The 20,850-nt window shown below is 52.1% G+C and overlaps 2 protein-coding genes across 3 annotated transcripts in view; both read right to left on the reverse strand.

Moving 5' to 3' along the window:
- Nucleotides 1-190: 190 nt before the first annotated feature.
- Nucleotides 191-15,725, reverse strand: SCYL3 (SCY1 like pseudokinase 3). The gene is made up of 14 exons (XM_084266120.1): nucleotides 15,626-15,725; nucleotides 12,136-12,428; nucleotides 11,422-11,607; nucleotides 10,662-10,775; nucleotides 9,715-9,771; nucleotides 8,902-9,004; nucleotides 8,436-8,547; nucleotides 7,695-7,772; nucleotides 6,110-6,249; nucleotides 5,247-5,434; nucleotides 4,619-4,790; nucleotides 2,708-2,851; nucleotides 1,432-2,168; nucleotides 191-664 (listed from the first exon to the last, which is right to left on the reverse strand). Exons 2-14 carry the CDS (start codon nucleotides 12,298-12,300, stop codon nucleotides 602-604), a joined length of 2,259 nt encoding a protein of 752 aa, XP_084122246.1. The 5' UTR covers nucleotides 12,301-12,428; nucleotides 15,626-15,725; the 3' UTR covers nucleotides 191-601.
- A 3,964-nt stretch (nucleotides 15,726-19,689) lies between these two features.
- Nucleotides 19,690-20,850, reverse strand: part of KIFAP3 (kinesin associated protein 3) — a gene marked incomplete at its 5' end in the record, with an annotated part of 70,512 nt that continues 69,351 nt past the window's right edge. For both annotated transcript variants that reach the window (XM_084265813.1, XM_084265814.1), the window contains one exon: nucleotides 19,690-20,132. In XM_084265813.1, coding sequence (XP_084121939.1) covers nucleotides 20,024-20,132 — 109 coding nt within the window. In that variant the 3' untranslated portion in view covers nucleotides 19,690-20,023. The remainder of the gene's footprint in view (nucleotides 20,133-20,850) is intronic.

Genomic DNA, 20,850 nt, shown 5'->3' on the forward strand with positions numbered 1-20,850 from the left:
AATAATCTTTATTGGTCACAGTTAAGAGCAGAAAGAAGGTGGTGCTTAAGCAGTTTGTGTTCAGTGGTCCTTCACTGCACGGTTCCTAGCACCTCCTGTGCCATCCACTGACAGAACTATATAAACAGAAATAAATAAGCTGAGTAAACTGGACATTCATCTTAAAACCATCTCTTAGCTAAAAAGGGCTTTACTTTTACAAAAAAGGTACAAAAAGAAAAAGGCACATTAACCAAGGAACTCAGTGTGACTTTCATTTATTGTCATCAGTTTTTCAGAGCAGGGATGAGTTCAGGAACAATCGCTTACATCACTCTTGGCCTCCAGTAGCACGTCAGTACCAACACCCCCATTCTGTCATTCCTCTTCCCGGTAGCAGTGGCACACACCACAGCTGGGCATATTGCTTGAGTGCAGGCCTTGCCCCTGCGATTTTTGGCACAGATGGGAAAGGAGCATCCACTGCAAGAGGTCAGGCCCCATGGGATCTCGCTGGCTGCTGCAGCAAGTGCTGAGGTACTAAGCCATTGTGGTGGGGAAGCGGCCGCTTCGCTCACAGAATCCAACGCACCTTGAATTGCCCTGGTCTCTTTCAGTCCCATTACCAGTTAGCATCATCTTCCCAGTTCAGCTCCTCCTCTTCACCCCAGCCTGCAGCTTCAGCCTAGAATCACATAAAGTTGCCAACGTTAAGGCACGTGTACCATCCTGCTGTCCTTAGCACAGCCCCTTGCACTGGCAGAGCCCCTTGCACAGCCAAAAGCCCCTCATACAACCAGAAATGAAGTGCCAGTAGTTGCAGCTTGCTTTCATAGAGAACTTCTAACCACAAAAAGAAACACTTTAAGGACAAAGAACAAAGCAACTTGGGTTTTTTTCTAAAATTAAAGAACTGTTTGTACCAAAACACTTCCCATTATCACATCTTGTTCTTAACCTAGATGATTGCTTTCTCCCTAGAAAACAGCTGCTGTCCTGCTGCATTCTAACAACTTTGACTTCACCACAGCTCTTCTACTGCACTGCAGGAAGTGCCTCCCCCTGCCCCCAATGGGGTTGATAGTGCAACAGTGCTTCAACTTCAAAATCAAGTGTACCATTTTCAAGTGTTACAAACAACTCTGCATCCAGGGCTCCTCTCCCCCAGCTACCCCTCTTGGGGCTGAATTAGCAAAGCAACTCGAAATCAACACCTAGTCCCTGAACAGTGTTACATGTTCAGGTGGCAGTGCTGGGAGTGCTACCTCCCCTCCTAGGAAACAGCAGCAGTCTCTGGTGTCTCTGTGATGGGGCTAGAGGGATTTACCTGCTTATTTATGGCAGCTTTATACCCCTCATTCTCTGCAACAGAGAAGTCTCAGCTACTCTTCCATGAAAACAGGATCCTCTCAGGTGTGCAGTCATTAAACCCTGCTGCCCATAGCCTCTTACCTCAATAACATCAGCTGCTGCAAATTTGGATGAAAACAACACATTCTGGGAGACACCTTCCCTGTGGGATACTGCACTGGAGTGACTGGGAACAACTGCTTCTGTGTTGGCTTCAGGTAAAACCAAGATAGCTGAAGAAGGTTTAATGTCTGGGATCATGTCAGCAAACCAGTCCAGCTCAGGGTCTCGCACAGGTTTCCTCTTCACTTTGATCGTGAATTCTTCTCCCAGGCCAGACTCTGATGAAGACTTCAACCTTTCCTGAAAGGTTGGTTTTGGCAGCACAGTTTCTCCCAGTTGTTCCTGGTGGTCCCACTTGTCATTGCTCCAGCTGTTCCTGGGGCAGGATGCTGGGGGGGGACTCAGTCTGAGGCTTCTGAATTCTTCGTTCAGTTGATGGGTACCTGGCAGAGGCCTTGGTGTTTCAACTGTGTCAGCTTGTGTTGCAGTGAGGCAGTTTCCTGAGGACAGTTCAGGACTAGGGCTGCTGGGCTCAACGTCATCCCAAGGCTTCTCATCGACATCACGTTCAGCAAAGTAAGGTCCCACACTGCCCCGCCGCTCTCGGGGCTGAATTTGAATGTTCACAGTTTTCTCAGTGTCTGTCTCCTCTGGCTCACTCCAGTCTGGCCACTCCTCTGCTGTTTTTTCGGAGGTAGTCAAAGAGTTCCTGCTGCTCCTGAGGGTATTAGTGCTTCCAGAAATTCCATTCAGGGGGGACTGAGTGTCTTGCTCACCTGTGGAACACAAAGCTGTTACTCATTCCAAGAGAGCAAGTATAGAGACAGAGTTATGCCTAAAATCCTTGACATCCAGGTAGCACCTGGCACAGAAATAAGCCACTAGTGCTGACTGGAGGCAGGTTTCAGTGCTGAGCCCCTCTCACATTAGGAAGCACAGCCCCCTTCCCCCCTGCAAAGGAGGGGAATTAATCTCAAAGCCCTGGGCAGTAAAAGCTTGATGCAGGTAAGCAACCCGTGACTGTGGGAAGGCTGTGAAAGTAAACTGAGTCAGCCTCTGAGGTCAGAGAATGAGCTGACTTGTAGATCTAGTATACCTGCCAAGCTGGGTAGAAAACCAGCAGAAATTCATATTGAATTCCCAAATAACTGTTCCCTAGGAAGTCAATGGGCATGTTCTCCTTCCTTCATAGTTACCTTCCTCGGTTCACTGTACCTCTTTCAGATCAGCACATGGGGAAAACTAACATCTTTTCAAGCAATGTTTCATTTGTGAGACTTGATTTCTAAGAAGGAAGAGCTTGGGCACGTTTTACCTGTCTTCAAAGCCAGGAGATTGTCTTGTTGCACAGAAAGCTTCTTGACAGGTACGCTTCCAGCAATGGCAAACACACTAGAATTGTTCTTCAAAGGCTGAGAGGTTTTATTTCTCTCATTGCTTACAACATGACTGGGAGAATCTGCAGGGATAGAAGACAACAGACCAGGTCCACAAGGTGTGGTGTCAGTCTTAGCTGAAACTCCCCACAGCATTGGAGCATTCTTATTTACAACACCGAAACACAATGCTGAATGAAGGTTGGCACAGCACTCCAACAGCTGCACCCCTTGAGCTGTGTATGATGCAATGCTGCTCTGCTCCTGCAGCTCCTGCCAGGACAAAGTTTAGGCAACTGCCAGTGGCCTTTCAAGAAACAGGCAATGAACAAACTGATTAGAATCAGAACAGATGCTTAAAAAAAACCCCCATCTGTCACCTGTCTGGATCCAAAATCCCAGCTTCTGCAGTGCAGGGCCTTACACCTCCCCTGTTACCAGCCTCTCCTACAAAACCACAGCACCCATAGTCACAACTCAAAGCAGAAGAAACTTGTGTGACTACACACCCCCTCTTTCATTCCTGACTGCCAGCAAAGCAGCTTACAGGAACAAGAGGCACGGTGTGACAGCCTCCCTCTCCTATCACACCCCAGGGGTGGCAGGCAGTAAAGGCCACACTCAGAAACTCTGCAAGGCAGGTTTGTTTCCCTTGGGCCAGTGATGCCACCTTGGTGAGCATTTAGTTCCAGTTTTTGGGACTCAGGGCAGTGATTTACCAGCACTGGCCTCAACTCTGCTGCCACCATCCCAAACCAGCACAGCTTGGGCCTGTGCTGCATCTGCTTCCACATGGCTCACCCCTGTTCCCAGCCAGCTGCACTGGCCTAGGCTGGGACTTGCTGCAGGGCTGCTGAGAAGGGTTGCTGTGATACACAGACCCCAGCCCCTCCTGAAGGGCCCTGGATAAAACATGAGTCCTTTTAGGAGCTGAAGCAAACAGCTTGTTCTGCCTCTATCACTGGATTTTGCAGTTCATCATTGTTGAGGACAAAGATGGGGTGTTTTTGTTGCTTGTCAAAAGTTTAATTTGGTCTAATCCTAAATATATTGTGCAAAATAAACCTACTTTTGGTGTGCAAACTAAGGGGGTTTATTTTCTGTCAGCTATTAAACTAATGTAAAGCAAAACCATGCAATGAGCCATCCATGGATTTTAATAAAGGGTGGTAGCTGTCAGTACACACATCATCAGGAAGAAAACATTTCTACTGCAATTGCTCTGTCGTGCATTCCATGTGGTATCTACAACACATCTAGAGTAGAACATTTAAAGGGCGATTCTTCCCTCTAGTTACAAGCACTCCTAGTGCAAACATCCAGAAAAGATGCCCCTTAGTACACTGGGTTCCAAGTTATCTAGCAGGTGCAGGGATTACTTTCTTCACTTGGGTTAGCTGAAAAGCCTCCTGATAGCTGAGAAAATAGGGAAGTTCGTATTCCTTTTCCAATCTATGAATAGAAATTGAGGGAAGAGGATGAGTTTTACTATTTGTAAGCACATGAAGGACTAGAGGGAATATTAAACAAGGGTAAACATAAGGGCAGTATAGGTTTTCCACCAAGGACAACCACATGCACAATCTCCCTTTACTTAAAGAGATTCTTAAAGATGATATATAAGGTTTTTTCCATATATTTCCTACATTTAAAATACTTGTTTAGAACCCTTCTGATGCCAGGTCTGTATCTGCAGACAGCACCTAGTTTACAATTAAAGCTCAGCTGCAAATTAGCTTTTCTTCACATAACCTGTCAGCAGCAACAAATGAATCATGCAAGAAGTTCTGCCTGTGTTGCCTGGATAGAACAGGCAAGAATCCCAGGATCGCTCTGACTGTATCATTTACCTTCTGGGGAGAGATCAGCAGTTTTCATGAAGCTGGGTGCAGAGCTTTTGAAAATCTTCGTTCTTTCTCCACCTACAACTACTTCAGGTCCAAGCAGGGAGACGAGAACTGCTAAGCTGTGCAGCGTTATTGCAACGATAGAGTCACTGGTATCTCGCAGGCCCAGCAATACCTAACACCAAGAACATAACCATGTTACCAAGAATGAAAAAATCCTCTTTTTTTCCCCCTTCTTTCCCCTTTAAATGTTCTGTCTGCAGCCTTATTTCACTTCTATGCTCTCCCACAGCTCTCAGTGTAGAGAGCACCAAGGCTCCCTGAGCTCAGGCTCCTCCATTCTTAATAACTGCAGCGTGACACAGAGACACTGTCTCTTGTCATGAGGCTGCCAGCCAAGGCCAACAGGTATCAACACAATTAGGGTGGGTGTGTGTGTGACAGAGGGCACCAGGTTTAACAGAGGCTCCAGCTCAGCATGGGGTGCAAGGGTTAGGACTTGCACAGACCAGAGGTTGCAAACTCTTTGTGGCCAGCAATACAAGAGCCTAATTTTAAGCTGAGGGACCAACGTGACCAGCCAGAGTCCCATATACCAGGATATACCACGTATTGTTCTGCTGCCCTTAACCTGTGGCAATATGATGTTTTTCAACTCATCCTGAGAGAACAGCTCTGCGTAGGCGTGAATGTGAGACAGCAGCACCATGCGAACGTGCTCCTCATGAACCTCAAACAGCTTCAGCAGCACCGGAATGACGTGTGCCTGGAACAAGGCTGGAGACAGGAGGCAGCTGGTCTGGCTTTCTCCAGTTTGCTCTAGGAAAGAGGGGTGAAGATGGGAAAAGGCCACTTTGATAAGAGACAACTCACCCAAAAGCGACTCACCCAAAAGCTACTCGCTAAGAAACCATCACAGCTGAGATCTACAGTGTCACTGCCAGGCTGGATTCCTTGTCAGCTGCCAGCCCAGCTTGTTCGGGATGTCAGAGACAGGAGGGAGGAGAGGCAGCAGTGCCAAGGTCCACTGCTCAATGGCAACAGCTCTGAACACAGAGGCTCAAACAGTCACGTGACAGATATTGCTTGGCTGAAATGCCAGCAGCTATTGAGGGAAAAATAGCTTTAAGGGGGGCAAACAGCCGGGGCAGAGGTAGCTGGGGATCCATGCTGAACACCCCTTAGAGTGGAAAGGACTGAGTGTCCTTTACAGGAAGAATACAGTGGGAGAAGAAAAAAGAGCAGGCAGGGTGACACGTAAACCTGGGGAAGAGCTCAGGCAATTCCTAATTATCCTCCCAGTATCAACAGAGCAGTGCAAGGCACTACTGCAAACAGGGAAGCAAAGGTAACCATCCCTTCCATTCCTATGGTAGGGCATGTGTTCTGGTTAAGGAACCACCACCACTCCCTTGATTCAATGGAGCGACCACTCTGAATTCATGACAAACTCGTCAGTAATAATTGTGAAGAGAGGCAGTATTTAAAGGTCACCTTTCTTTGGACCTAGCAGATGAGGAAGAAAACTCTTGACAGCTACAGGTTCTGCAAACACAAGCTGATTGAGCAGAAGAGGCACCAGCCGTGACGCAATCAGCTCCTCTGACAAGCCGGCCACCCGGTCCAGCAGGAATCTGTTCCAGGAGACAGCAATTAGGGTCAAGACAGATTTCACACACTTATCAGCGTCTCCCTTAACTTTTCCCTGTTTTTGCATCTGCCTCATCTCCCAGAGACAGTGTCCCATCACAGCCTCTCACCCATGTGCACTCTAACCCAGAAGGACAAGGCTCTGCCCCTGCTTTCAGGCAAAGCTACCAGAGTGCAGGAGCCAGAGACACATCCCATAAAAATCCACACCCGCATCACGAGCTGCCATGAGCCCTTCCATAAGCACTATGCAACCACAGCTGGCACGTGAAGACTTCCCCCTCTGAGAAGCTGCCCACTGCTGTGGCATCGAGCTGCCTCGGAGCTGGTGACTCCCATGAAGCGATACACAGTTAGAACTGCAGGCGAGCACTGTCCTCTCACCCCACAACCTGCTGCATCACGAGAACCTTGCCACTGCTTGTTCTACCCACCACACAAGGGAAGTTTCCCTTGCAAAAAGGAAATCTCATTTTGAAACCACTTCCATCACATACGTTTCAGAGGTGGCCAACAGGTAGAGTTTATCGAAGTCCCAGTTTCATTTTGTGCAACTGCTCTTCCCTGTAGGGTTTTATTTTTCCAGTACCAATTGCTGCCTTTCTCTTGGTGTGGAGGAAACCAAGAGCAACAGCGTGCACGCTGTGAAGGCCCCTCTGCCTGATAAAGGGGCAACACTGCCTTATCTTTAAGCAAAGCCTTCACCCTCCCTCAGTAAACACTGCTGTAGGAACCATTCTGAATGCTCCTGCCAAGATCCCTGTTCTCCTCTCATTTCCTCCCCTTAGTCTCAAACTAGTGAGATCCAACCAGCCTTACAACTGGCAGTGACCACAGAAGTATAAAACCGGCAGGAAAACAGCTCTGTAAGAACACCTGGGCTCTTATGTGGGAAAAGAGAGATACAGCTTCTCCTTTTTTCTCTCATTTTCACACCCAGAAGGCCTCTGTCCTTGGCCCTGCAGCAGTCCGACACAGCTGCTAGCAAGCAGACAGGATTCAGAAAAGCACCCCTGAAGTGATGTGTGTCACTACATTCTGGTTTCTGACTGACTCTCCAGCAACAGCAGTTGGTCTGTAGCAGGTGAAGCCACCTGTGCACACCCATACAGCTGTGCACAGGTCACTGCTGCAAACAGCAAGTGTCAGCACGCTGCAGAACCCAGAGGTACCACTCCTCCCAAACACCAAACCATTTGCAAGTAGTTGGGAAAGGAGGGAGCACAGAGCTTCCTCACCTGATGGAATTGTTACTTCGGCTGAAGTACACAGTGTATTACAGAGCAAGCAGCATTCTGCCAAAGCAACCCAAATCTGGCACCTGCAGAACTACCTCTCTGTCCACTAGATGTTCCAGGTCCCCCACAATCCTGTTCAGCAGGAGCATCCCTGAAATTAAAAGCTTCCAGATTATAGTTCCTTCACTTACTTGAAAAATTCAGTTTTTTCCTCCTCAGACTTTAGTGTTAAGGTCTTCAGAAAATTCACAACTTCCAGAAAATCATTCCTAGGCACAAAAACGTGGGCTGTCAACTGAGATCCTTACTGATGCTCAAGCCACCCCAACCCAGAGACTGCAAATCCCCATCCGTCAGTTAGCAGAGAGAACCAGACAGACAGAGACAAATCAAATGCCAGGGGACCAAGAACACCAGCACGGAGGTGTGAGCGGTTACCTGGCAGCCAAACCTGTGCAGTGCTGCGTTTTGAAGTCAGCTGCTCCCAGGGAGGCCAGGACAACAAGGCATCAGCCACCTCTGACCAGCTTCCCAGGGTGACAAGCAGAAGGAAGCACTACCCTACGCTGATGCCACCACCCAGGGAAGCCCTCAGGTGACAGCAGACACCTGGATTGCCTCAGAGTCCCCTTTGTTCCAGTGGTGTTGCCCATGATTTTACTTTCTAGAGTGTTTCCCACCACCTCCCATGAGCCTGGGGAGATGCAGGTGACCATGTGTGACACAGGAACACACCACTGCTAGCTCAGCACTTCACTTGGAAGGCCGGTTGTGTGTTCATAATTTAAGGAGCATCTTTGTCAAAGATCCCACAAGAGGTAGGGAATACATCTGCGCTTCCCATCCAATGAGCAACACACCTTCACATCTCTAACACAGAAACACACTGCACCAAGCCCTGCCAAGAGGGGCAGGCTGTTCCCTTCCTTTACCTGAAGAACTCGTGAGACAACAAGCTGGACAGCGGCGGGCGGCACTTTGGATCTGGATTCAGCAGTGTACAGTGCAAGGTTTGCTGAAAGCTGGAGAGAATATCTGCTGAAACTGAAAGCCAGAGCACCTACCATTAGGTTACTCTCCCAGTACAGAACACGTGACAATCATGAGCCCTCCACCCTCCCAAAACCTTATTTTTAGAAGCTCTAATTGACAGCAAAATTGCTCATGTCTGTCCCTAAAGGAAGGGAAAATGATGTTTCCGTTTCCAAGAAGCTTCCTGCTCCCTCTCTGCTAGAAGGCTCCTGTTCCCCTTGGTATGCAGCACCCACGCACCCGCATCCCTAAACCTTGATGAAGGGGCTGTTGAGGCAGGACCGAGCAACCCTCTGACCGTTGCAGAGGCAAGGAATCAGCTAGAAAACCCTGTTAACAGCAGAACAGACACATGTCATTCCTCACCCTGGTCGTTCAGGACTGTCAGGAGATTTTCAACCATTGTTCCAAACGCGAAGGCATCCCTCGCGTGCCCGTAGCTGCTGGGCAGCATCCTGAAATCTGCAGCCTGAAAATAAAGCCAAGAAGATCAGCAACGGGGGAGTTTCTGAAATACCTGGTAGTTTCCATCAATCTCTACTCCCACCTTGCACCACATATACTCCCTGATTCTTTTCATAGCACCAAAGCTCCACTAAGTATTCCACAAGTAAAGTATTGTGCTAAAAAAACCCCCATTTCACTGGGGAACGTATAACTCAAAGGAGCAACTACATAACAGGGAAACAATTCCCCTGTGAATGCACGCAGGAGTTGCAAGTCAACAACCCAGCATTTCTATGGAAACCGGTAATAATTAGAGAGAGAAACAGCACTCCTTTAGCACAAGCAACTCACAGGATGCTTCATAGGGACTAACAAGTGGGAAAGAGAAGGCTGCTGTTATGTCAGAGCTACTCAGCAACTACTGTCTCATTTTTGCAAATCTCTGGTGACTTGCAGGTTTTGAACCTGCAACACGAAGGGTTGGAAAAATACTCTGACAACCTGCTGTCCCATCACTCCTCTTTCAGATTGTCACTTCCCTGTGTCCAACACCACACCCAAACCAGGGACTAGAGGGAAGAGGGAGAAGAGAATAAGCCTCAAGTATTATCCAACAGCCAGTTCCTCCCCCTTGGCACAAGGAAATTAAGTCTGTGAATGAAAACTCTCCACCAACATCGTGCTTCCGCCTCCTGCCAGCAGCGAGTTCCCCCAGCAAGCGGTGTTACTCACCATCTCCTCACAGGGGATGCACGACTGGTCTCGTACTGACTTGACATGACGGAGGAACTGGAAGAAGAGGGGAGACGTGAGCTGCCTCCTCCTGTGCCGAGCAGCAGGAACAAGGCTCTCCCTGGGGCCAGAGCCGAGCGCGTGGCAGGGGGTCTGTCCCTGCCCCTCCGACTGGCACCCAGGCAGCCTGCGCTTCGCTCTGCCCAGAGGGAAAGCACGAATGAGCTGGGAGCAAGGCCCCAAGCTGTCAGAAAGCAACTCCTGGGCATCACAGCCAGCTCATCTCTCTGGTTCCTCAGACCTGTTGTCCCACATGTTCCATATGGTCTGGGATGGATTTCATGAGCTTCATCAGTCAGATTTTACTGCCGTGCTCTCTGCACTGCTGCCCACCACCACCACACACGCTGGTTGGGTGTCTGCCTTGTCCCTTCTGAAGGGGGATACATGCTGGAGACACTCAATACAGTTTGTGAAGGATTTGTGGACCCTCAGGGAGAAAAGGCAATTTAGATTTACAACACAGTGCCAGGCTGCAGCACGCAGCAGAAATCCAGCCAGGAATTCTTCTGTCAAAACCAGTTACAAGCAACAAGGGTGCCAGCACCAAAAGCCAGTCATTGAAATTATTTTTCTGTTTATTTGTTTCAACCTGGATCTTCCTGCTTCACACTAAAGCTTTCTCTGTCTGGCTGCTTTTAAATCAGCCTGGAAGAGCAGAGATTTCTCACTCCCCTCAGTCATAACCTTACCCTCCTTAGAAAGGAGCTGCTTTTTGGCTACCAGGGAGTCAGTTTCTGTTTGTGTATATGTCACAGTTCATGGTTACCGGGTCCTTAGAGAGAGGATTCAAGTCAGTGCTGGAAGTGAGCCAAAGCACTTAATAGCAAGTGCCAAGTAAGCGGAAGGACCTCTCCAGGGCATCCGAGGGTGCGCTCGGCTCTTACCTCTGGGGTGGCTTCACTGAAGTTACAGACCGTCTCCATTCCTCCCAGCTTCCAGTGCCCATCCTCACTTACAAACACAGATGATAAGCAGACATTGTTATGTGTTAGCTGTCCCTAAAACAAAACAAAAAAGCATAACAGACCTGGGGATAGATGAAGATGTAAGTGCTTCATCAGCACTAATTAGGTGCTGCGAGCTGAGGAGAAGCTGCCAAAACGCACACGGTTCTAAGAGTCCTTTAGGATTTTGTATGTGACTGGCAGGTATGAGGCAGAAGGGCTGGGGTTTCCCAGCAGACAGAGCTCTGTACAGCCCTTGCGATGCTACTGGAAACCCAGGGAAGACCCCAGCCACCAACACAAACCCCAAAAGCTACAGTCTGAGCTGGGATTTAACCGCAGTCCTGGACAGACACACAGCACCAAACCAGTGGAGCAGCAACAACAATCTCTGCCTGACACAGCTGTGAATAAATACCAAGGCCAAACAATCCCATTTCCCTAAAGTAAGAGGGACTGCAAGGTGACATCAATTCAGGAACTAAGATCTATGGCCACTTCCAAAGCCCACAGCATTTTCAATTACCCTATAAAGCAGGCATTGATTTTAGCAGTTCCAGCTGAAAAGGGGTGTGGGTGTGTCTTTTGGTGGGGAACCAGGAAGGAGACAGTCCCCCACGCAAGCCCAGGTACAACACTCTCCTGTCACGCTGCATCTGGCTCCTGTCAAAACTTCATGAGCACTGCCAGTAGTACTTACCCTGTCATGGAGGAAGATGAGAGCCAGCAGCACATCATAGATCCCTGCACAGATTTCAGCAGGAGAGAGCCTCTCCAGGACCACCTCCAAAGGCTTCACCCGTTCTGTAACCAAGTGGATCCCATTTGCTTCCACGGTACAGGAGAGGAAGCGCAGAAGGCAAGGATGGCGCAAGGTTTTCAGGTGCTTTCAGAAACAGAGACAGCTGTTAAATCCCACCCATGGCACCTCTTTCAGCTGCAGAGCTGAGTCTTGTACTTCCAGCCATGTTTTCTGCTTGAATTTAGACAGCCCATCCCTGCTCCTCACTATGCACCTGGCACGCACGCTCGCTTGTCACAGAACCTTTTAGAACGCCGCTAGGTACAAAGTCTCACCCAGAACAAACACACTGTTTTGGGCAGAACCTGCCCAGGAACAACTCTCTGACTTCCATCTGCAGGAAGAGGCCAGTACTCTGTGAAGTAACACAGGCATCGCTACCTGAACATCGCTTCCCGCCGCCGCTCGCACCGCGCGGTGCGCGATGAGCCCCACAGCTGCCCAGCCCCCTTCCCCCCCCAAAACACGGCAGCTGCTTGCAGCCCGGGTCATCATCAGCCTTTCCTCCTGCCCCTTCCCCCCATGGGTTTGAGCCTCCTTGACCGACTCCCTCCCCTCCAGGAAAGAAGAGGGCCGGCTGTGACAAGCCCACCCCAGCACGCTCCTCCATACCTTGGCAGCTTTGTTGACCTTATCCTCGTTCTCTCGCCTGTAGACAAAGACGGACGCGAGTTTCCCATCCTGCAGCACGGCCGGGTAAACGGTGTGTCCGGTTGGCAGCATGAACGGCGGCTCCTCCAGTGCACAGCCCTTCAAAGCGCTGTTCTCCGAGCCCATCACTTGTCGAGTTGGGCCCTTGTAGACGTTCCCTCTCGACGACAGACAGGTCTTTGGGTGAAGGAAGACTTTTTTGTGGACAGATTCAGTTCCAATGGGCACCGTCCAGACCTCCTTCAGAGCATTTTCTGCAAAGCATGGAACAGCCATGAAGAACCTCACCCTGCCAGTAGTACCCTCTCCTTGTCCTTTAGGGACAAGGATAAAATCCCCACCCACTGTAAAGGAAAGCAAGTGATCGCACAAGGGCTCAGATCAACAGGTGAGCAGCTCTCTAGCTGCAGAGCCAGGACCGCACTGGCCCCTGTGCCACCTCCCCACGAGCCATCCCCAGCTCTGACACACAGATGAACAGGCAGTACGGCGTCTGTGACTGGTCCTTGACCTGGCTACCACAGCAGAAGTCCACCAGTACCCCCAGTCACGCAGATACCCACTCCAGAGGTCTCGCTCTGGTTATGCCCAGCCAGCAGCGAGGAGCAGAGATCACCATAGGGCACAAGGAGCTCAGCACCTTCTTAAAAGCAGCCCCTTTAATTCTCCAAGAGGTATCGCTGTCCAACAGTGACCACGGTCAGGTAACCTCCTGGAGCAGCGTGCTTTCCCCTCCAGATACCTTCTCTCCCTCCAACAAATCCTCCACCTGCTGCCAACCCTTCCTCCCTCCCACAGCCTCTGTCAGGAAGAGGCACACAGATTTCTGTGCCGCTGCCTTGCACGCAGCACCAGAAACAAACACGCTGATTGCAGGGGCTCTTAGAAAGCACTGACTGAGCAGACAGGCTGTCACCAGGCTCATGACAGTGGGCTGCAGGCGAGACCCCGAATGCCAGCCCGTAGGCAGGAGTCAGCAAATGATCTTTAGTAGCGATGGGAGGAGAGGGCAAACCCACGGGTTTCAGGAAAAACAACAGATAAAGCCCATCCCCAAGCTGGAGAAGCGCTTTATGGTGGCTGTTTCCAGCATGATCTGAGGCCTCAGGCGAGCAACAACCCGGGAGCACCTCAGCACCCTGACAGAGCAGCTCCAGCAAAGCTGCTGCCCCGGGCCCTCTGCCCCAGCTCCAGCCCTCCCAGGAGCTCCAAGGGCAGCAGTACCGGGGCCTTCTGGAGAGAGCGCTGGTCTGTTCAGGTTTCCTGCCTTCCCGCTGCACCAGTTAAGAGTTCGTTATCTAAACTATTACCTCCTTTCCCCAAAGCAGCCTCTATTTAAACATGTTAAGATCCTGTTTCCCTGTTAAGTGTAACTATGCCGATTGCCCAACCAGCAGCAGCATTGGGAAGGGGCAGAACGCTGCTTTTTTACCAGACCTCATACAAATCCCTGCCCAGGTAGTCGCCTTTGTTAGCCAACTGCTAACAGAACAAACAGGCAGCTACAACTCCAGATGTGCTTCTCAATGGGAGGAACAAACCCTACGAACACATTAGATATGGGAAGCAGAAGACATGATAGCTCTTACCTGTCTGGTGTGAGCAGACTCTAACCCTCCAGAGCATTCTCAGCGAGCACGCAACAGGCACTAGTCTGAAACCGAACTGAGCTCGGGTGTCCTGATCCATGGAGAATCCAACACTGAATTATCTACGAAACACGCAGCTTGCTAACACTGCCCCTGCCCAGCCTCAGGGGTGGATCTGCACCTTGCCAGTGCCCATTCCTTTAACAGGACCTCTAGGAAATATAAGAAATAAAGACAGGCATCTAAACCACAGCTTCCCAGCACTACACAGAGGGGGAGTGGGAAGCACCATGCAGCAGCCACACACATTTGTAAAACGGACTCTCTCGTGAACTGCTTGGGATCAAAGGACTGCTGCTGCTGCTCCAGGACAGAGGGGCTGCCCCTGCTGCTGTCCCCAAAGCTCTGCTCTGGCTGACCCCCAGTTAACCTTCCACACCCCTGCGTGATGGTTTGGCTGCTCCTCCTGGGCCAAGCTGAGGGCATTTACCCGTACTCCCTGCTCTTCCCAGCTGTGCTGCATTTGCCAGCTCTACTCTAACTGCGTCTCAGTCAGATTTTGCACACAACAGGTGGAAGTGTTCAAACTAACCCAGTGCCTGCCATCCCTGCGAAGTCCTACAGACACATCCACTGGCTACACACCTGGATTCAGGGACGCCCACAGTTGAGAAGCGCCACAGCATCAGTCACTCAAATCCCTGCCACCTACCCGAGTGCCAGCTCCAAACAAGCAGCCCCTGCTCCAGGTGACCAGGTCTCTGGAGGAGCCCAGCAGTGTGGAACACCAAGCCTCTTCGAGTGAGCAGCTTCCAACCACCCAGCCACAGCAGCAGCCTGCGGAACCACGAGCCCCCCTTTTCAAGAACCCTTCCTCAGCTTCTTTTCCCTTTCTCTGCTCTCCAGAACACACTGGTTACTTGAAACTCCTGCAGGCAAAAGCACTTGCAGAGGTGTACGCCTCGGTGTGGCTACACCCCGCGCAAGAACTCACACCCTGCGCTAAAACAAACCGCCAGACACCCGACTACACGGTGCAGGGGGCACGGCCGCTGCCTGGGCTCACAGCACGACCAAGCTCTGCACATGAGACGGATGTAACCCCCAGCACGCCCCGAGACGGGCAGGGGACGCCGGCAGGTGGGAACAATTCAGGCTAACGGGGTTAGAGATGGAGCTGCGATGCGGCTTATTCGCGGAGCTCCGGGTCCTGCTGCTCCACAGCCAAGGGGGGGGCAGTTCCCCGCCTTCCCCTCGCCCTGCCTGCCCCGTCCCGCCCCGGCAGCGCCTCCAGAAAGCAGCTGTCGGCAGGGACGGTGCTTCGCTCCCAGCGGCCCCGGGATCGCTCCGAGCCGCTGAGGTTTCCCCACCCGCTGCGGGCAGCGGCCCCGGCCCGGAGGCCGCTGCAGCCCCGGGCACCCGGCGGGGGGACAGGGTGCGCGTTGTAGCGGGGGGGGTCCCCGAGAAACGCCGGCTGCCGGCAACGCCGCCTCTCCCAACCCCCGGGCACCGCGGCGGCAGCTGCTGCCCCCGCACGCCCCGCCCCGAGGCACCGGCTCCGTGTCCCGAGACGCGCCGGCAGCGCCCGTCCCGACCGAGGCTTCCAGCGGCCGGCCCGGGGAGCAGCGCGTCCCGGCCCCGGGGAGCAGAGAGCCCCTGCGCCGGGCAGCGCCGGGGACAGGCGGGACACAGCCCGGGGGCGCTGGGGATAGCGGCTGCCCGGGGACAGCGGCTGCCCGGGGCCGCCGGCGCCCCGGGCGGGGGGAGCAGCGGGGCTCCGGTCACCCCGAGTCACTGCCCCCCAGCCCAGTCATCCCCCCCCCAACGGCCTCCAACGCTACCCCCGAGCGCCGCCGCCTCACCTGCTCCCCGCCGGCCCGGGAAGGGGAGGGAAGGCTCCGCCGCCGAGGCCCCGCCGGCGTGGGGGGGGTGGGGGGTACCGGCGCCTCGGCCCCGCCGGCCGCTCCCTCCTTACAGCGCTGCCGCAGCGTCGCGCTTCCGGCAGCGGCGCGCCACAGAGACAAACGGCCGGAGCGCCGCCGCCTGCCTTGCGCGCCCCCTGGCGGCGGGAGGCTCAAGACGACGCGGTCCGTCGATCATCGTGCCCGGGGGCGTGGCCTGCGAAGCGGCGGCGGCCATTTTGGTTGCGGGCAAGTGTCTCCTCCGCCCGCTCCCTCTCCGCCGCGGTGCCTGCTCTTGGGGTGCCCGTTCCGCAGCATCCCCGGGCCCTCGGAACCGCGGCCCGGCGGCAGGACCGCCCCTCGGCCTGAGCTCCTCCGCCGCGGGGAGCCGAGCCCGTGATTTACGGGCTTCCCCGCAGGGCGCCGGGGCCCGGCCGCCTTCGTGCAGCCGTCCGGTCTGTGGGGTGCGGGGGCGCCGGGGAGAGGTGCCCGCCGAGCGGCTCGGGCACGGCCGCGGTGCGCTGGGAGGTCCGGGCTTCCCACACGCCGCTCGGTCCTCGCCGGTGTTACTCCAGCGCCGCGCCGGCGCCTCGGGATGCGCTTTGCTCCGTCGCGTCGGACCGAGCGCTGGGAGGCCGGCAGCACGCCCCGCGTCCTGCGCGGGGAGGCTCAGGCTCTCCTCAGTCGCTCCACTCCCCCCGTTTCGCCTGCTGGATGGAGCCTCCTTTGCCCCCCCCCCCCCCCCCCGGTCCCTTCTGCACGACAAAGCTGCAGGGAACAGGAGCCGCTCTGATCCTCACCCAAACTCCCTTTGGCTGAGCTCACCTGTTCGGGCAAGCACAGAGGAAGGATTTATTCCGTGCCAGCACACTGGGAAGCCTGGCAGCTGGCACGGGGGTTCACAAAGGGGAAGAGTTGGGGTCCAACTGATGGGCAAAGAGGGTGCAGGGAAGGAGAACGGGTCCTGCCTAGTATGCGATGCACAGTACACCACGTATTGTGGGCTGCCATCGCGCCCACAGGAACAGAAACTAAAGCCAAGTTCAGATGTGCCACCTCTCTTTCAAAGGTAGGGAGGGAAGTTCCAAAGTATTTGGCCCAGACAGGACAAACAGTCACACCAAAAGGCCCTGTCCCCAAAGTGCAGAGGTGGGAACTGGCTGTTCCTCGCCCCAGTTTACTCAAGGGCCTGAGCCCTTGTGGGGCATCTCTGTGTGTGTGTGTGTGTCTGCAGGAGGGGAAAGGTGGAAGAGTGGATGACCAGAACAACTGCAGGTAAAGAGAACAGCTTCTTAATAACCACCTCTGATTTCTACTCACAGCATGAGGCTCCATCTTCAGGCTGATGATCACTTTTCTTCCCAGCCACCTCCTGCTACACGGTCCCGTTAGTTACAACTACGTTACAGCAGCTCTTTGCTCCTAAGGGTGTTTTTCAAGCACTCAATTTCTTCAGAAGCAGAAGCAGATTTCTCTCTTGAGGAAGCAGAGACCCCAACAGACCAACTCTGTTGTTCCCACCGAAGCATGTGTCTGGGCTGACTGGTTGCAAACATCATCTTACACCTGTGAGCTACTCGTGACGTGGTGCTGGCTTCCACTACCCGCACTGGCGGGGCAGCGCCAGTGCCTCTCTCTCCTCTTGCCTCAGAGTGCTCTCTGGGACCTCACAAAGAAAATAAAGAGCAGGTTACAACAATGTGTAGGGCTGATGGCTGTGACAGAAGTTGCAGCAGTGAATCAGCTTCACTGTCCCATGTTTCTCTTGAGGATGGTGATGGGAGAACTGAAGGCTGTAGCTATTCTCAGCCTTCTCCCATGAGGAGCGGACGTCTGAGCTTACCGGTGGTATGTTACAGGAATTCCAGTAAAGAACCTGCCAGAGGGGCTTGAAATCTCACACCTAAATAGAGCTTGTCCTGCTTATCCCAAAGGAAGATACATCTTGTTCCCATTTCACTTTATCCAGAGTGTATTAAACAGATTTGTGGTGGTCTCACTTCAGGACGAAATGCACACATTAAGCTGTTAGCAGACAGCACCCCAATGTTTGAAAGGCTTTGCATCGGGTCCTTCCTAAGCTCTCAAGGCTGAGGGTGTCTGCTTGCTTCTGCTTTTCGCTGCCTTAGTAAGCCCCTAGTAAAATAACATAGAGCGAGATCTTCAGCTGCTGCATTAAGCAGATTGTGTGCTGAAAAGATGCCCCTCACCTGCAGGCAGCCTGAAGAACAGCTAACGGACCTCTGCTCATTGCACTGCACTGCTGCCTTCACAGCTTAATTATATCTAAGGCACCTGCCAAACCAAACTCATTAATTAATCAGCAGCAGACTGGGAAGGAGGAAGTTCCCAGGATGGTTGGGGATTCCTGCTGTAGGGAAAGAGCAGAGGGGCTCTACAAAGTCGGGGAGAGAAACCAGGAAATGGAGGAAAGGACAGGAGTTGCAGACATTGCTAAAAGGAAGCAGATTCCTTCTCACCCTGTTCTGTGCTGGGACAGCACTCGAGGACTGAAGTCATAAATACAGTCATTAGGGAGTTACCCCACGGGTCAGACTCACCAGTCTCCCCCTGACACCCCTGGGAAACATGATACAGACTGAAAAGTCGATGTGCTCGTATCTCTTTTCCCCTCTCTGGCTCAGGAACTGTAATTAAAGGGAAAATCAGGCGCGCTCCGCCTCGGAGTGCAGCGGCACAGCTGGTTTTCATCTCGACTAGCAGGCTCTGTCCTCGGGCTACTAAGTGCTGAGTAATTTTTACCAAGCTCTGCTTGCAGATAAATGATGTTCTTCTCTTAGCTGCTGCCAGGCAAAGCTACAAATACTTGATCTTTTATTCTTTTCCCATAAAACTCCTAACTTTGAATACTAAAAATGCAGCCAGGGATTTTTTTTCCAGTGCCATTTATTCTCAGCGTGGTCACAACTGTATTGCAATTACAGACACCCACCCGCTCAACTGAGGCTCGACTGCAGTTCCTCGTTAACCTGAAGCTTCCAATTAAAGGCTCCTCCAGTTTCATTGATAGTTTGCATATACTCCAAGGACCCATTTCATGATGAATTCTTTTTCCCCCCCTCCCCTAAAACACGTTCCGTGAGAAGGGGAACCGCTTTAAATAACTTCACATGGATTTTTGGGGAAAGCCTGAGGAGTGAGCGCCAGTCTCAAAAGAAAAGCCTGTGCCTGAATGTGGGTTTGGGTCATTTCTCTCTCAGCCATAGCTACAGAAATACCTGAAAGCTTCTGACCAACCATGGCACAACTGTTGGGCAGCTGAAGTGTAGGCTCAGGCTGATGGGAGGAATCTAGAAGGGTGCGATGCTGGAAAGCCAGAAGTTTAATTCAGGACTTCTGATTTCCTACTATCAGCCCCTGATGCAAGTCCATTTGCTAAGCCAGAGCTGAGGGAGAAGGGAGAAGAGGAACAATTCTGCAAATCAAGGGCCACTACACAAAAAAAGGTGAAGGTGACTCTGCTTAAACTTTGACCTGCTGTTCTGGCTCAGTCAGTGATCCATGCATAGATCCAGCTTACACCCCGTGAACACGCAAGGCAGGATGCACTGGGATTTTTGGATGGGGAAGTCGGGGGGAAGGCTCAGCATCTGGATTCTGAACCAAGTTACAGAGGGGTTTTACTCTCACTATTCCTCAGGATGTGGCACTCCCCTCTCTGCCCACAGCTCTCTATTTAAGCTCTATGGTAAAGGTATTCTTTTGTAGCCTAGGTTCTAATTTTGAGCGTTTTTAAGCATTTAAACTAGGCTGTAAACGTTTGAAGCTCCAGGGGAGTGAACTGGTGCCATCTTTCCACAATTAAAGTCTTCAGAGCCAGGACCAGACTTCGGTAACTACGTGTCAAGGCACGGCCAGGAGATGCTGGGGTTTACGGGTGTTCCCATTACCCAAGTGTGAGAGGGAAGCAGTCCATGTTAAACACGCTTCACGTGAAGCATTCTTCTTAAATGCCTCATAAAACAAACGAAACATTGGTTAGAAACACGTTCACCACTGCTGACCACACAGGTTTTTATATTTAATAGAAATTAAATTAGTAGCTTAATATACAGAATGCTGCGCTTTCCTGTCCAGCAGCCTCCCGGTTCCTGCTTTCGAGTCCCAGAGCAAATACTGTACAGAAAGGATAACAAAGAGCAACCAAAGAACAAACACTGCCACTACAACACCGGACCCAGAAAGGTTTATCTGGAGCTACACACGCCAAAGGTTAGGTAACAATGGACCCGTCATGGTACAGTCATGCATTACCAAGGGACAGATCGACTGCCGGCCACGCACACGCTCATTCCTCCAGGGCAGGTGGCAGCACCCCGGACCGCAGAGCAGGCGGGTTTATCGCGCTCCGTAGCTGTAGTAGTAGGGATCGTCCGGGCGGTATCCGTACGCGGTGGCTGGGCGGCCAGGAACCCCTGGGGATTGACCAAATCCATCAACGCCAATGCTATAAAAAAAGAAAACAAAAGAGAGAAACTGTGGGTTTTTGTAGGGTGGGGAAGGTGCAGCAGTGCTGGGGTCTCCAACTCTTTCTGCCCCAGAGATAATTTGATACGGCAGCTCTGCAAGCCGTCTTCTAGCCAGCACTGCTCGGATCTCCTCCTCCCTCGGTGGGCAGACATGCTGTGGAGAAATCAACACAACTCCTATGGAGGAAAGGCTCTCCTAGCCTTTAACGGAGTTACTGGCAAAGTGCTTCTCTATCTCTATCTGTACATTAAAGTCAGTGTGTCCTTCTGGAAAGAATGTGTCTCTTGCAAAGCCCACCGGTAACCTTGTGCTGCACAACACACCTGAACAATCTGATTTCCTTCCTTCAAGGCATTTCTGATGCCCCTGGGAAGAAATGAGAAAGTGAGAGTATCTGCCACATCAACACCATTCAGGAAAGGATGGGGATTCTGATGTGACATGTAATTGACAGCCAAAGGGCAGAAAGAATTCATCATACACTGAAAGGCTGTGGACCAGCAGGACAGGATAATCTGGTTTTCATACAGAACAGCACATTTTACACCTAAAAAGTCCCCACAAGGAATTAGATAGTGAGGCGCAAGCCCTGTGTAGGGAAAAGTGGCACATATTTCATGCTCGACAGTAACTCTCATGCAGGAGGTAGGGGAAAAACGAACATTGCCCAACACACTGGATTACTGCCTAGTCAT

The sequence above is a fragment of the Gallinula chloropus genome, assembly GCF_964237585.1.
Source record: "Gallinula chloropus genome assembly, chromosome: 6".
Taxonomy (NCBI): Eukaryota; Metazoa; Chordata; class Aves; order Gruiformes; family Rallidae; genus Gallinula; species Gallinula chloropus.

What these genes read in the sequence shown, in the direction of transcription:
- SCYL3 (XM_084266120.1), bottom strand. Translation starts at nt 12,300, where the DNA reads ATGGGCTCGGAGAACAGCGCTTTGAAGGGCTGTGCACTGGAGGAGCCG. An exon ending in GAAAAAACTGAATTTTTCAA is followed by an intron (nt 6,250 to 7,694) that starts GTAAGTGAAGGA and finishes CTCCTGGAACAG; the next exon opens with ATTCCTGCTGGACCGGGTGG. An exon ending in TCTCCTGGCTTTGAAGACAG is followed by an intron (nt 2,169 to 2,707) that starts GTAAAACGTGCC and finishes TGTGTTCCACAG; the next exon opens with GTGAGCAAGACACTCAGTCC.